Source organism: Lasioglossum baleicum, chromosome 7, assembly GCF_051020765.1.
Source record: "Lasioglossum baleicum chromosome 7, iyLasBale1, whole genome shotgun sequence".
NCBI classification, from domain to species: Eukaryota; Metazoa; Arthropoda; class Insecta; order Hymenoptera; family Halictidae; genus Lasioglossum; species Lasioglossum baleicum.
Genome location: NC_134935.1, coordinates 18267017 through 18281092, shown reverse-complemented (window position 1 = coordinate 18281092; position 14076 = coordinate 18267017). Strand labels below are relative to the sequence as shown.

The following is a 14076-nucleotide window of genomic DNA, read 5'->3' as shown; positions in this document are numbered from 1 at the left end:
ATGAAAAGAGGATATCGTTCATCGTTTTATTAGTATTTTCTTGTTCAAGATATGTACAGTACTATTTTATGTTTCTAACATATGCGCAAATAATTCCATCAACAATCGCATTCGTGATGCCAATCGAATATTTTCCGCCAAGGATAAGTTAGCAGAATGTTTTGTAACGTTGTGATTAAACAGTGCGAAGTGAAAACGGCTCTATAGAATAATCGATAATTGTTGTTAATAACACTTATCTCTGTTATGAATGGGATAAACGGTACTATGCGAATCGCTAAAAAGTCAACTGGCGCCGGACGCGTTGATAGTCTTTTAAAATTCAATGATCGACAGCTAAAGATTTCTCGATAAACTGTTCAATAACAATCGCACCTACGATCGCAATAATATCTTTTGGGGGTTTTACTAGACATCATATAATTATCATGCTACTCTTTCGTAGAGTACAGTCGCAGAGAAGTCTGTTACAGCAAATCCTCTATAAACGCGTAATACAAAATATGTAACACCCCAATATTTAATCTTTTTTATTATTACTTATTTTTTCATGAAACTTTCATCGATATATTCGTGGCATGTTTCCGATCAAAATAAGACCAAACACGATATAATTTCAACTGTATTTAGTGGTTTAATTGACGATGAAAGTTTCGGACGCAAGGAAGGATGGCGTATTGGAAAGAAAGAGACGCGGAGAGTCGCAGTCGCCGGCGCGCGGTCTCTCTCTACACGCGCTGTCCTTCTCTACGTTCGGCTCGGCCTCTGAAGCTCAAAAAAATAGCTACCCGTCTCACATAAACGCATACAAATCCCCCGAGGCTTACGCGTTTATGGTGGCATTGCTGTAACAGACTTCCGATGGGCAAAGTGTTGTGTACCTTAAAATCGATTGTGCGCGCTACGCGAATTAAATCCTAACGTTGTACGACAGTCGGCGAAAGATCCGAGGCAGTTTCAACAATTACAAAGAATAGTTACGAGTAGGTATCATTAATATAACTTATCGATTAATATACATCGATGCTTAATACTTTGGTTTCCATTTCACATTCTACCAGGTAAATCTACGAATGTACTTAAGTACATAGAGCTCGACAACATCATCGACGTGTAATCTATTTTGATTTTCGTATGAAAAAATAGTTTGCAGTTCCGATGAAAACCTTTATTGCACTTTTCGCGCGCAGTGCATACAAAACCGTATAGAAACTGCACGAGGCTATCCCAATTCATCTGTAAACATTTCAAAACGCTACCATTCCATCCCCGTACAATCTACATCTACATATTTCGCGCCTCTGTGCAATTTCACATCTAAACTTGTCCCTTCCGCGATCTGGAAGACTATGATACTATCGTAACGATACAATGGCGAGATTGGTGCGAATCTTAAATACTCCTTTAGAAAATAGTATGTTAAAAAAGTAGTGTTCTCTCGAAACGTTCTTTTACGTATTTCGTAAAAAGGTGCATCGTGTGCAAGGCTCGAACTGTATAAATTAAGATGATTGTCATGACAGTAATTCGATTATTTACAGATGATTCTTCGAATGAACACAGTTTGAACGGCGGATAGGAATCTGTGATCGTGAGAAATTGTTAAGTGCTCGGTCAGCTCGACCGAAAATTGTAAAAATCCGTCAACAACCGTAAGGCCGAGCGCTTGTATGTGTCGCTGAGAAAACCGCCAACACGTTTGATCCTGAGATAAAAGGCAGAGAGATTACAAGAAGGTAAAACCTACGAGATCTATAAAATATTGCGAGACTCGATCAGCGATGAGATATTGGCCGGGAGTTTCCGCGCAGGCGCGACGATTAGTAACAGCAAAGTAAAATTCTAGATAAAATAGGGCACATTGAACACCGTGCGAAATGTTTAAAACTTGTTACGTATGTGTGTTTGTGTACATTCTGTAACTCGTAAGACACTCTCACTCCGGAGGGTCTTTTTGTCCGGAACAGATTGGTGGTTACGTTACTTCCCGCCAGTATCAGTGCCCCAACACCTTTTCCTCGTAATGTAGAATATACATACAGGGTGCACCAGATAAAGTGTTCCAAGCTGTTCTCTCGGAATCGCATGCGCGAGAGACCCTGGATAATATCTCATCGCTGGTCTGGATATACATCCTGTAAATGTTACCAAAATTTCATAGAGATTCCTCTTGTCCAAACGGATCTAATTTCTATAGAGGACAACAAGACACAGCTCGAACCGTGTGAATTGCATCCGCTGCTATGAAGTAAAGCTTGAAAATCAGTGAAGCGACGAGAAGGACGAGCCTTCCCTCGCTCACTGTACCCTAACAGTAACAATCCTAACGTAAGATCGCCGTAGCGTGTGCGTATATTATATGATTTACTAACAATGGCCAACGTTCGAGCATACATCGAAACCTTGAGATTCGGGGGGCATACCAATGAGATCATTCTGCAAATCTTATTCGCTGGTTCAACCTTTTACGTCATGGTTTGCCTTTATGCAGTTACTTTTTCCGTTTGTTCTTCAGACGTGGAGTACATATCGTGCCATTCGATCAGATCAAACAACCCTTAAGAAGAGCTTTCTAAGTCGCCCATATTTTTTAAAGAGCGTTACAGCGCAAAGGTTAAACCAACGGCGACATCTGACAGTTCGCCTGGACCGATTCTCGAATTTCTGAACAGTTATCATCCCCCGTCGTCGTAACAACCCGCTCGGCAACGGAGACCGCCGAACGTTACCCTAAATTACCGTGTCCTGATAAGCGGGCGGACCGCTAAGAACGAACTGTCTCTGGCTCTGTCTGACGATGTCGTTCCTGTTGGGCACCTGGGGCGTCGCTCTGACCCCGTGGTAGTTGCTGTAGCTGGATCTGGCGCTGGCCGGCCGATTATTATACAGATCGTCCAGGTCCTCGCCGTTCAGACTTTGCGTGCTGGTCTGCTGGAATGTTGGATTGCTCTGGCCCTGCCACTGCATGGGGTTTACCTCGTTCGGCTGCCAGTTGTCGGTGAGATTCCTGGTGGAGCCGCTCGCATCCCAATTCGGGTAGGTTTGGTTCGCGTAGTTGCTCGTGTTCGAGTAGTTGTTGGACGAGTCCTGATTCCAGATGACGGGCGAGGACACGGCCATGTTCACGGCCATGTTCACGGCTTCCGGCTGCCAGTTCGAGTTCCGATCCCTGTCCCAGGTCATCGAGATTCGGTCGTAGTTGAGCGTGCCCTGGGACAGCGAGTTCACGTTCTGGTTGGTCAGGTTGCTGGGCGCCGTGTTCGCGTACAAGCTCTCCTGGTGGTCCATGATCCGGTTCACAGGATTCTTCCTGCGCGATTGTCTCACCGAACTTCTGCGGCTAGATCGTCGTGTCCCGTCCCGTGAGATCACCGATCTTCGCTTCACTCTTCGGGGTGTCATCGGCTTCGGTGAGACGCTGTCGTCGTGCACCGGCGGCTCCGGCTGCGAGTACTCGATGCTGTACAACGGCCTCGGCTGCTTTTTCTTCCGTTTAGTTTGTACTGTACATGGAAACAAGCGAACAGTCTGGTCACACGGGGAAATGAACGACTCGGTCATGGATCGATTTGGTTTGCAAAGCAACCCTTTCCGTTCCCGGAGATATTCGTTTCTTGTACAATGCGTTGTCGGTAGTTTAGACGCACCCTATTATCAGATGATTGCGTAAGTTCGTGGCCGATTTGAAAATCAAATTCAATGGTTAAATTTTAAAGAATACAGCTTTGTTAATCAATTATACATATAGTCGCCATTATTTTCTACAATTAGAAGATCGGGCACGAACTTATGCAATCATCTAATCAATCTAACAATAGAGTGCGTTTACACTTCTGATACGCACTGTATTATTGCGACAAAGATTAATTTTTGAAGGCAGACCATTAATTCTGACACCTAGACAATATGGCCGACATATTATAGTCAACGAGGTGAGGAATCGTTAATTCTTAGGTAAAAAACTTAGGTAGTTTCGCCGTTTGTAACTTAGTGAAAGAAAATCGGACAACAGTCATCCTGGGCTCATTTAACCGGATAATGACTCTGCTTTCACTTTCTGAAATTGCTTTTTCTCGCGAACCGAATTACCATGAATTTGAATATTACCAAGTTCTAGAAGAAAATCGAATTAATAGTTTGTTTAAAAGTAAAGACATTTCAGCGATTTCGGCCGTGGTTTAGCCGTACAGAGATGAGAAGTGAACGAAAACCAGAAAAAAAGTAGTGACACGATTATAAACGAAAAATAACCGAAAAAAATGAATAAATACAAAAAACAGTTCCCCGAGTACCGCAAAGAGGAGATTGTTAGAGTGGGAAAGAAAGAGAGACAGAGAGTGGGGGTTAATAAATAAAAAAAGCAAGCGAGTAGTAGCATTGCACGTTTATTGTCGCCAATGAACCGCACCAAGATAAATCAAATGATACAGTAAATAAATATAAAACTAAGAGCTACGCCTTTAAACGAGATACACACGGACTACTGTGTACAAGCTTCAAACGGAGAAGAGAATTGCACTACGTTCGACCACCTGTACCGGAAATTACGCGGTTCCGAGAGAAAAAAATAAAGGAACGGCCAGGTGTGTTTCGTTCGGCTAGATCCGCTACGATAACGATAGAACCTCGATCGTTGCAACGCGTATCGGTAATGGTCGCGCTTAGTTGCGAATCAGCGAAATAACGAATCGTTAACGGAAGGAGTTTGGTACCGCGATAAGAAGTGGAAGGTCCGATTGGTCACCAAGTTCGTTACATGATCTACTCGCAAGATTTCCATCACCGATTTCGTGCAACCGTCGAGGTTCTACCGCAATTTCAACTATGCTGCTTTCATAAATAAGTTAAAAATGCGTACATATCGACTAAAAACACGTACACGTATATACAATACCAGCGTGTTATCGCTAGACTGCGGATCTTTATGCTCTTGTAAAGAAGTTAACTCGTTGAAATACAAAGCAGTGAAAAATATAAGAAATCTAAGAACATTGTCGTGTTGTTTTCAACGTAAAAATTATTTAATTACTGCTTTCTCCAGAGGGAAGTGCTGATGGGGAGGTGCGAGGAGATATTAAGGGAAACGAAAAGTAAGGTGAGAGTGGAGGAGAAGGAAGGGGAAAGCTTTTGGACGGCAAGGGGTTCAGACAGGGGTGCCGCGCTATTATTTACGCTGTTGCTGGCATCTGCCATCATCTATTGGGTTGGCAAGAAAGTAATTTCGGTATTTTAAGGTGAAATAAAACGCAATTTTGGGGACATTTTGAAGTTCTATGAGCGCGGAATTATGAAGCTACCAGAAAGATCAAAGTTGATTGCTTGAATAGAAAAATTGGGTTCTATTTCACCTTAAAATACCGAAATTACTTTCTTGCCAACCTAATATATCTATATTTATAGACGAAGATCTCTGGAGAAGGGAGGATGGGAAGGGGTAAAGTTAGGAGAAAGAAAAGTATACACATTAGCCTCTACGCAGATGACGTAGCTATGTTAGCGAAAGAGGAGGACGAGGTGAGGGTGATGATAGAGATGTTGGAACGGTACTTATTGTTAGAGGGGAAAAAGCTGCAGCTTAATGTAGAGAAGTCAAAGGTGATGAGGTGCAGAAGGGGTGGGGGAGATGGTAGGGTAAGGTGACTGAGGAGATCGGGGAATACAAGTATCTGAGGTACACGATAACGAGGGACTGTGGATAAAAGGTACATGTGGAGGAAAGGATAAGGGACGGAGATTTATTCGACAAATTAGTATGGTACTGCTTCCTCCAATTGACGAAAAATATTTGTAATTTTGCATTAAGATCCGCAGTCTAGCCAGCACGCTGGCAAAAAAGAAAATATAGCAATCATCCCTTTATGCCCCACGGGGAACACTGCAAGAAAGTCAACAATTTGTGCTCGTGTATCCTACGTTAAAGTACTTGCAACGTGTACGAAGTACGTGATCCATAAGTAACGATGCTTCAACAGAGTCTACATAACATACAGAAACAAACCCGATCGATTAGCGGGTTGTATTATGAACACCGAACGAGAGGCCGACAATGGTATCAGTCGAGTGTGACGAAGACGAACGAAGAAATCAATGTTCTTGATTTCGCCGATGTTACAACTTCCTCTGGATGAATCGGCTTGGTCGTCTTCGATCTATTATTGGATCGCGTGAAATGTTCATTCACATGAGTTAGTTAGTTTAGTTGCGCGCGATCTAATGGCATTTGCAACTTAACCCTTTGCGCTCGCAGCTATTTTGACTGGAAAATTAAACATTTCTTCCTAGCTAGAATATTTTTTCCATTCGCTATGATTTTTTAAATCTGATGGATATGCAATCGGTGTAATACCTCTCGTATAATATCTGAATGTTCAGTAATTAATTAGATAACGACATGTTTGATAATGTAAACAATATTTTGAATAATGCTGCAGCAACTTTTAGTGGCTCCTCAGAGTCACAATTCGAGTGCTAAGGGTTAATTGCCGCACTAGCAGATCACTCGGAACGGAGGCACGCGCGTGGACGTTCACTTGTGCGACGGCTCGAGAAGCATTCGGCAAGTGAAATGTTTACATTTTCTGTAAACCGCGTCCTGCGCTTCCATTGTTCGCCACACTCGACCGATAATCATCGGCTCTTGAACTTTCGTGGAACATCCCGCGCGCGAGACACTAGTTTGTGCAGTCTATTTAGAGAGAAAGAGAACGAACACCTCGTTTAAAAAGAAAAACGGAGGAGTGTATTAATGTACAATTTTTAGTCACCTCTGATTCACCTTCACGTACTTGATAATCTATATGGAATGTCGTGAATTACCTTTTTGAGAAAGTATATATATATATTTATACGTATAATGACGGTGAACATAAAACTAAGAAAGTCATCTTTGTATCTTATAATATTTAATTGCACGCGTACTTTACTTTATACTACAGGGTGGGCCGCAAAATCGGGCAGAATTTGATTCTAAATGTAAAAATATATCGAGAAAAAGGAATAACATTGTTTTCGACAAACGTTATACCAAATCATTTTTCTTATTTTTTTATGTGGAGAATCACCCCCTGCCCGCTATATGTACTACGATTTCCGTTTCACCCTGTGTATTATATTAGGTCTATATTTATATCTAGCTGATATACCTTAATCGTTGCTTGATAAAGAACCTAAAATAAACATTCTATGTACTGAACGTTAAAGAATCGTACAATGACAAAAACTAGCATGCACTACTCATTGTCAGACACATTCGTCAAATCAAAATCTCCGTAGCATTGAACAGAACGAAAACTTAGTTCATCGTCAAGAATACAACAAGCTCGTTAAATGCAGCCTACGATCTGATCAAGTGTCACTTTCTCAAGCCAGTCACAAAACAATATCTTCAAACGAAGCTTCGAACGAACCCTACGGCAGTCGTGATCATTTGTAACGAAAATTTTATTTCAGGCTGTTACCTCTACGATGCAACGCATCGTCGTCTAATTTATTAAAAAAAAAAGAAAAAAAAGAACGAAGTTCGTCACTAAGTACAAGTTTAAAACTTACAATTGATAAGGAAGTCTCGAATATTATCATGATTCATATTTCTATACGTATCACAGTGCGTGTGTCCGTATAAGTTCATGTTGTGCTTCACAGAACATGATTATACGTTTGCTTCGCGATTAAAAGCCACCCACGAAATTCTAATTGTATATGTATAAATCTCTGAGAGAAAACCTATCGAGGAGTTAGATGCATTTAGGTAGGGCACAGAACTATCGACTAAAGTATAGTTGTGCGTATACAACCCTCAAAGTGTTCTTCCGAAAAATTCATAAAAGCGGCGATTTTATCGTATTTTAGCGTATAAACCAATGATTCCAAAATCTGTTATAAATCTATAAGAAAATGACTCATTTTTTGGCCCAAAATCGTATCTGCTATCCTATAAAGTACTACAATTTTTTAATAATTGTCCGCATCACATTTCTAGTTTATCAGTCCAATTTCATATTTGTCGTGTATTTTTGGTATCACAAATGCCATTTTGAAAAATCTGTCTCGCGCAGACTACTAACACATCTCTAAAACTACTTCGATAAAGCTTTCAAGCAATGTTAACGATCACCTAATAAAATATAATTTTGCATAAACAGGGGGAACAATTCATGAACATAACCTTACTCGTACCGTTTCTAAGTGCATGTAACCTCTCAACATGAGCACGAAAATGAAGCTAAATAGTGAACACAGGATCCGATTAGACAATCAGTCAAATACTTAAAACACAAAAAGAGAGAGAGAGAGAGAGAGACAGAGAGAGAGAGAGAGAAAACAAACGTGGCGAACACGTGTTAGCGTGATGTTACGGAGAATTATGGAGAATCACATTTACGCTGAAAGGCGAATCGTAGATAGGGAAGGCACCCTAAATTAGCTACTCTAATTGTTCTATCTATTTGGCAAGTATAGGAATTGCGTGTCGCGCTCTGACAATTTAAACAGCGTCGGAAGTGCTTCGCAGAACATCAGTCGTACGCAATTGAAAAACCGCGAAATAACCCGCGCGGGTTCCTTAGGAAAAATCAAAAGAACCGAGGGCTGCGCGACCGTTTCAAAAATTGCTGGCGTGCAAGGACAACGGTCTGCTGTCTCTGTTGTGTTGCCTACTCGAGATTTCCTGTTCGTTTGCGTTCGATTGGTTCTCGATCGCTAATCTAGGATCCGAGTAGTACGATCTTAGGGGTTGCTCGCGAATATGATCGGTAAAGACTCTAGGCTTACCGGAGCCTTTGGGCTGCTTTGCCGAGACAGGACGAGTCTTTGCTCGTGGGGACCCGACCGGACTATACCTCGTCGAATGCGGATAATACATATTGTTCTTTTGATATCTCGATCTAGCCGCGCTGTCCAGGGAGTCGTACTCGTCGTACGGCGACACCGGTCTGTGCAAATGATCTAGCGGATTCGAATAATCGTTCGGATAGTCGACGTACTTGAGCTCGCGATTAGACACGTTGCTCCTGGTGGTTCGAATCGTGTCGTTACGGAAGCTACTTTTACTTCGCACCGAGATGTTGTTCAAGAATTTCTCGTTTTGCTTTGGGAAGCTGGTATCGTGACCAACCGATTGATGAGAGCTAACTGTGCCTTCCGGGTAATTTTGAGTGGAATTTTTGTGAGGGTGGGCAGGTGATGGAAGAGCCGAGTAGCTAACGTACATAGGATGTAACGGTGTGTGGCCTGCCAACCCGAAGTCATCACCTCCCTCAAAGTCAACTGAAAATATGACGCAGAATCCATTGCATTAGATCAAATTTGTCGTTTATCGTTCTTTCGGTCGGACGATACTTCTCATGAGATTCGTAATTTACCAAGACATCTAATGATCTCTCTCGGACCGTTCGAATGTTGCAAAAAACGAAAAAAAAATGAGACAATATTCGTTAAACGATCCATGCTAGTAGAGTAATTTTATCAAACTAAGTGAACAGACACAAATGTTTACGCTGTTGCGAAGGTGCAGAACGTTACCTCTCGCAATGCGAGAAATAATCATTGTTAAACTGCGGATTTTTATGCAGAATAGAAATTGTTTGCATCGATTATAATGAACAGAAGTCGAACAGAAATTTTTTTCTTCATTTATACTAATTTTGATAAACTGTGACTAATAAATTGTAGCTCTTGAATTAATTAATATATCTCCGGCTTTAAAGTGCATCTATTCATTTTTACCATAAGTGCATAAAATCCACAGTCTAATTATTATACTCGTGCTGAGAGGGGCAAATACAAAAAAATATATTTATATATATATGTATATATGCGTGCAAACAATGAATCAGGCAAAGCACTTACCAAAATGGGGGATCAAATCCACCAATGAAATCAACTGTAACCGACAACCCTCTTTTCAAGCAATAATAAATCCCAACATGTTATTTAGAGATAAAAATATTCGTCGTGAAGTGTTTCACTATATTTCGAAAAGGCCTATCATTTATTTTTCTATGCAGCTCTTGTTTACCGTTACCATTGCTAATTGTACCTGAACTTACCACCAGACAATACCCAGAAAGAAAACTTTGAATGATCTTACGCAACAAACTACATTTCATAGTGATCTGATGGTAGGATTGATCAAAATGAACCTTTTTAAATTTGATACTTACAGCTGTCATCTTCATCCAGGAGGAAAACTTTACTTAGGCAAATACCGCCTACGATTGCAATAAACTGAAAGATGTAAAACATTCGGGTAAGTGAAAATGTCAGAGAATTACATAGGAGGTTGTGTGTGCAATAATGATACGTACTCCTAAGATACATTGTGTCGATGCATGTAAAATTTCAACTACTTCATAATCTAGTACACAGTCTGTTACGTTGGAAGGCCTCGCAGGTCTAAATAGTTCAGGTTCCGTAACATCGTAAACTGCCTTGCAGCCTGGTCCATTTACATGCCACCATGAAAAACTTCCTGTTCCAAGGTTTAAAATATCGCTATTCTGAAAAGTATTGTAGAATTATTATAGGAGCTATATTTCCTTTATAGTTCTAATAGTACTAACTATAACTTGTCTTAAAAGTACAGAATACTATAACTCACTTTGTCCAGTACGCCCACATCAAGATAAAAGCATATTATAAATATATTCCATCCCAGCCATACTGTATTCCATATGCAATACTAAAAAAGTCAAGGATTTTTTTAATAATAACGTGCATGCACTGAATTGGTATTGTCGCATAGAGATAAGGCTGTTTATTTACCGATATGACATATTTAGGTCTCTCTTGGAAGGTGCCAAAAAATCCTAAGATCACAAATATAATATTGAAGAAATTAACCAGTATCGGGGCCCACATAAAGCCTAGAAAGTCGAAAACCTGGCGCTCCACAGTAGTAATCTGTAAAAGGAAAGCGAAAGGGGATATAATTTTAGCGATGTGTAATAAGTAGACTGCGCTGATCTTTATGCATTTGACTTATGAAAATTATCAAAAAATACTGGAATAGCGAGTTTGATAGAATGTAGTGTGATTTTCATTTGTAGACTGCAGATCTTTATGCAAAATAAAAAATATTTACATTAATTACATGTCAGAGGAGCCAAATAAAAATTGTATTCTTCTTTTAATTATCCTATCAAGCTGAAACTTATACATTGATAGCCTTAAATATTTTTAACATGTCCACTGCTTTAAATTGTACATATCATTTTTGTCATAAATGCATAAAATCCGTAGTCTATTTATATTTGTATTGGACCTACAAACTTTCCACTATTTCGCTTATTTCAAATTTGTCTATAGAAATTGAAAATTGCATAAACATCCACAGTTTAGTAATAAGAGAAATGAAGTCAATTTAAACAGGTCAACATCGCTAGAAGCAATTTCTTCAATTTCTGCAAACTCTTTGTTAAATGCTTTCATAATCTGTACCAGTTGTCCTATGCTCTAAATACTAAATACTGAATTAATTACTCGAAGTCATGGTGAGTTCATGGATCAATTCGGCAAACTGGAATTTATTACTAAATAGACTGCGGAGCATTATGCATAATAAAAATTGTCTGCATCAATTGCAAGAAATAAAAACTGAATCGAATGTGATTATAATAGAGGAGAAATCGTATCGACATCTTGAATTTTTGAAATTGTTCAACAATTCCGAATTTCATCTATTTACTCAATTTCGCTACAAATGCGTGAAGATCCGCAGTCGTCTATTTATTCATTACTTTTGACAAAAAGAGCATTTTACGCAACCGTTACATAAGAGAGATTTTCGTTACTAGAAAATAGTCAGATTTTATCATCTGTTAAAATAGAGCGGACTAGTCGGCGTAAAATGGTCAACTTTCCGATTGAGCCGACGAAAGTAATAGAAAGTAGGAAAAGCGGCGTTTATAAATGGTTCGTCTACATAGTTTCTATGGAGATCTCGCTGGAGTAAATAGAGATAAACCAACGACTCACGAATCGATAAAACGATACGATAATCGAGTAACTGTGTTGCGTGTCAACGAGCCGTAATACATTGTCGATAAAACATAAAACTGTTCGAAACTGATTCATCGTTTCCACGTAACGATGGGTAAGCATATAGTTTCCGCAACATATACATGTCATGTATACGATCCCGAAAAAATGAACGTGCGAATCGGATCGTGGAAATCGATTTCATCGAACGAGCCGCAATTCGATTCGATCCGTAAACGAAAGTGCACGCTCGCGGAATGCATCGCGATCACGAATCGTAACGATGATAAATAAATAGAGAGATATACACAAAGAGGTTGAAAAGAAGTATCGTTTGTGCTGGTTCGGGAAACTCACAAGTTGTAAGACACATATTGTCAGCAGGAAGTGCCTTCGATTACAAATTCCCATGTCATTTGGCCAGGTTGATATTTAGCGAGCGAGGCCTCTTTGGTCAATCGGACTCTCGAGCGTTTCGGTGCGCGTACGCTGCATCACACTGGCACGTTCCAATGCGCCGCCATGTTCCTTCAACACTTGTTCCCCGTACCTTTCTTGTGGGTGACTGGTGCAAGGTGCAACTGACATGTACACTATTGCCACTATTGCACACGCTTCGGCCGTGGTGATGCCGAGACTCCCGATTCCTTTTCGATTACCCCTGTCTGGTAACACTGATCAGGAGCCGTATGAAATGAGCCCAGATAGTAGGTGGCACAATCAATTCTGATTGTCGCTGGAACTTGCATAAATATCTGTAAATAATTTCTAACCATAACAATTTTCGGTAAATTCTGCCAGAAATTAATTGGTTATTATTTATTCTCCGACACATTATATTTACATTTATTGATGAAAAATCAAGAGTATTGGATATTCATTATAGCAGCAAATGATTCGTGCTGCTTTCCCCATAAGACATAATGCAAATTCCGGCACGAATTATTTGCGCTTCCTACACGTACTCACAGCGCCATCTAGTTATCTAGTTACCGGCCTGACGTGCTCTGTCGGTAACATTTGGCTAACAGTTTGAGCGTTTTGCCGCTAGATGGCGCTGTAAGTACGTATACGAAGCGCAAATAATTAGTGCCGGAATTAACATTGCGTCTTATGGGAAAAGCGGCACGAATCATTTGCTGCTGTAATGAATATCCAATATTTTTCATTTTGCATGAATAAATTATCTTTATTGTACAATATAGACACAGAGGATTCTCCAGTATACACCCACCAATTTTTTTAGCCCTTGAATAACAATTTCATTGAATATTTAACCATCCACGGTTAATCCCCTTACAATCAGAGTTCATTGAAACAGATACAATACCATCCAAAGGTTACAGCACAATTATAAATATAACACCATGAATCAGTGCTGCTCTCAAGCTGCTACATATCTTTAAATTCTAATTTTTTAAATAAACAAAAAGTGGTTGATATCAAGCCGTACAACCCTGCATAACAAGGTCATTCCACGCGAAAACGGACACTTTTTCTAGTAGATTTTCGGATTTTGTCTAAATTTAAATGCCCAGTCAGCCAGGCCGGCCTCGAGTAGATATCGAGGATATCGAGCACAGCCTGCAAGCGTACGATGCCATAGTAAACTGCTAGTTTAATCAAATCCCAGAGAGAACTAATAAAGCAGATTGATAAAAGTAAAAATGTATATTGATAATTATTAATTGCATCGGGGAAATGAACGTTTTATTTTCAAAAATCAACTTTTCATTAATTGCAATATTAAAGCTTCGCTTTGTTTTATTGTATCCTTATACATATAGCCCGAGTATATTCATATATTTATATCCATATTTATATAATAGTATGTATATCTCCGTCGCATGTAGGCGTGTTTCTCGTGTTGACTTTTATAACGAGTTTACAACAGCTGTTGTATGTATATGTATTTGTTTAGTGGGAAATGTAATATATGTTGACTCACAGTGTGTGCGTATTTGTCTATGCATATCTATTTATATATATACGTATATACAGAATTCATCGCTTTTAAATATTTCAATATAACATCATCAACCAATAATTTATTTCGCTTAAGCTACACATACGGGGTTCGCTGTGCCCCTACCTCCCACA

The 14076-nt window shown here is 39.8% G+C and overlaps 1 protein-coding gene across 2 annotated transcripts; it reads right to left on the bottom strand.

The window, feature by feature from the left end:
- Positions 1-17: 17 nt before the first annotated feature.
- On the bottom strand, positions 18-12720 carry Nkain (sodium/potassium-transporting ATPase subunit beta-1-interacting protein). 2 transcript variants are annotated; one of them, XM_076427905.1, is made up of 6 exons: positions 12334-12720; positions 10762-10899; positions 10598-10678; positions 10305-10496; positions 10161-10224; positions 18-3503 (listed from the first exon to the last, which is right to left on the bottom strand). In XM_076427905.1, the coding sequence occupies exons 1-6, from the start codon at positions 12385-12387 to the stop codon at positions 2731-2733; spliced, it is 1302 nt and encodes a 433-aa protein (XP_076284020.1). In that variant the 5' UTR covers positions 12388-12720; the 3' UTR covers positions 18-2730. The 2 variants fall into 2 exon arrangements, with proteins under 2 accessions (XP_076284020.1, XP_076284021.1); XM_076427906.1 differs by lacking the exon at positions 18-3503 and adding an exon at positions 4370-9264.
- Between the last annotated feature and the right edge of the window lie 1356 nt (positions 12721-14076).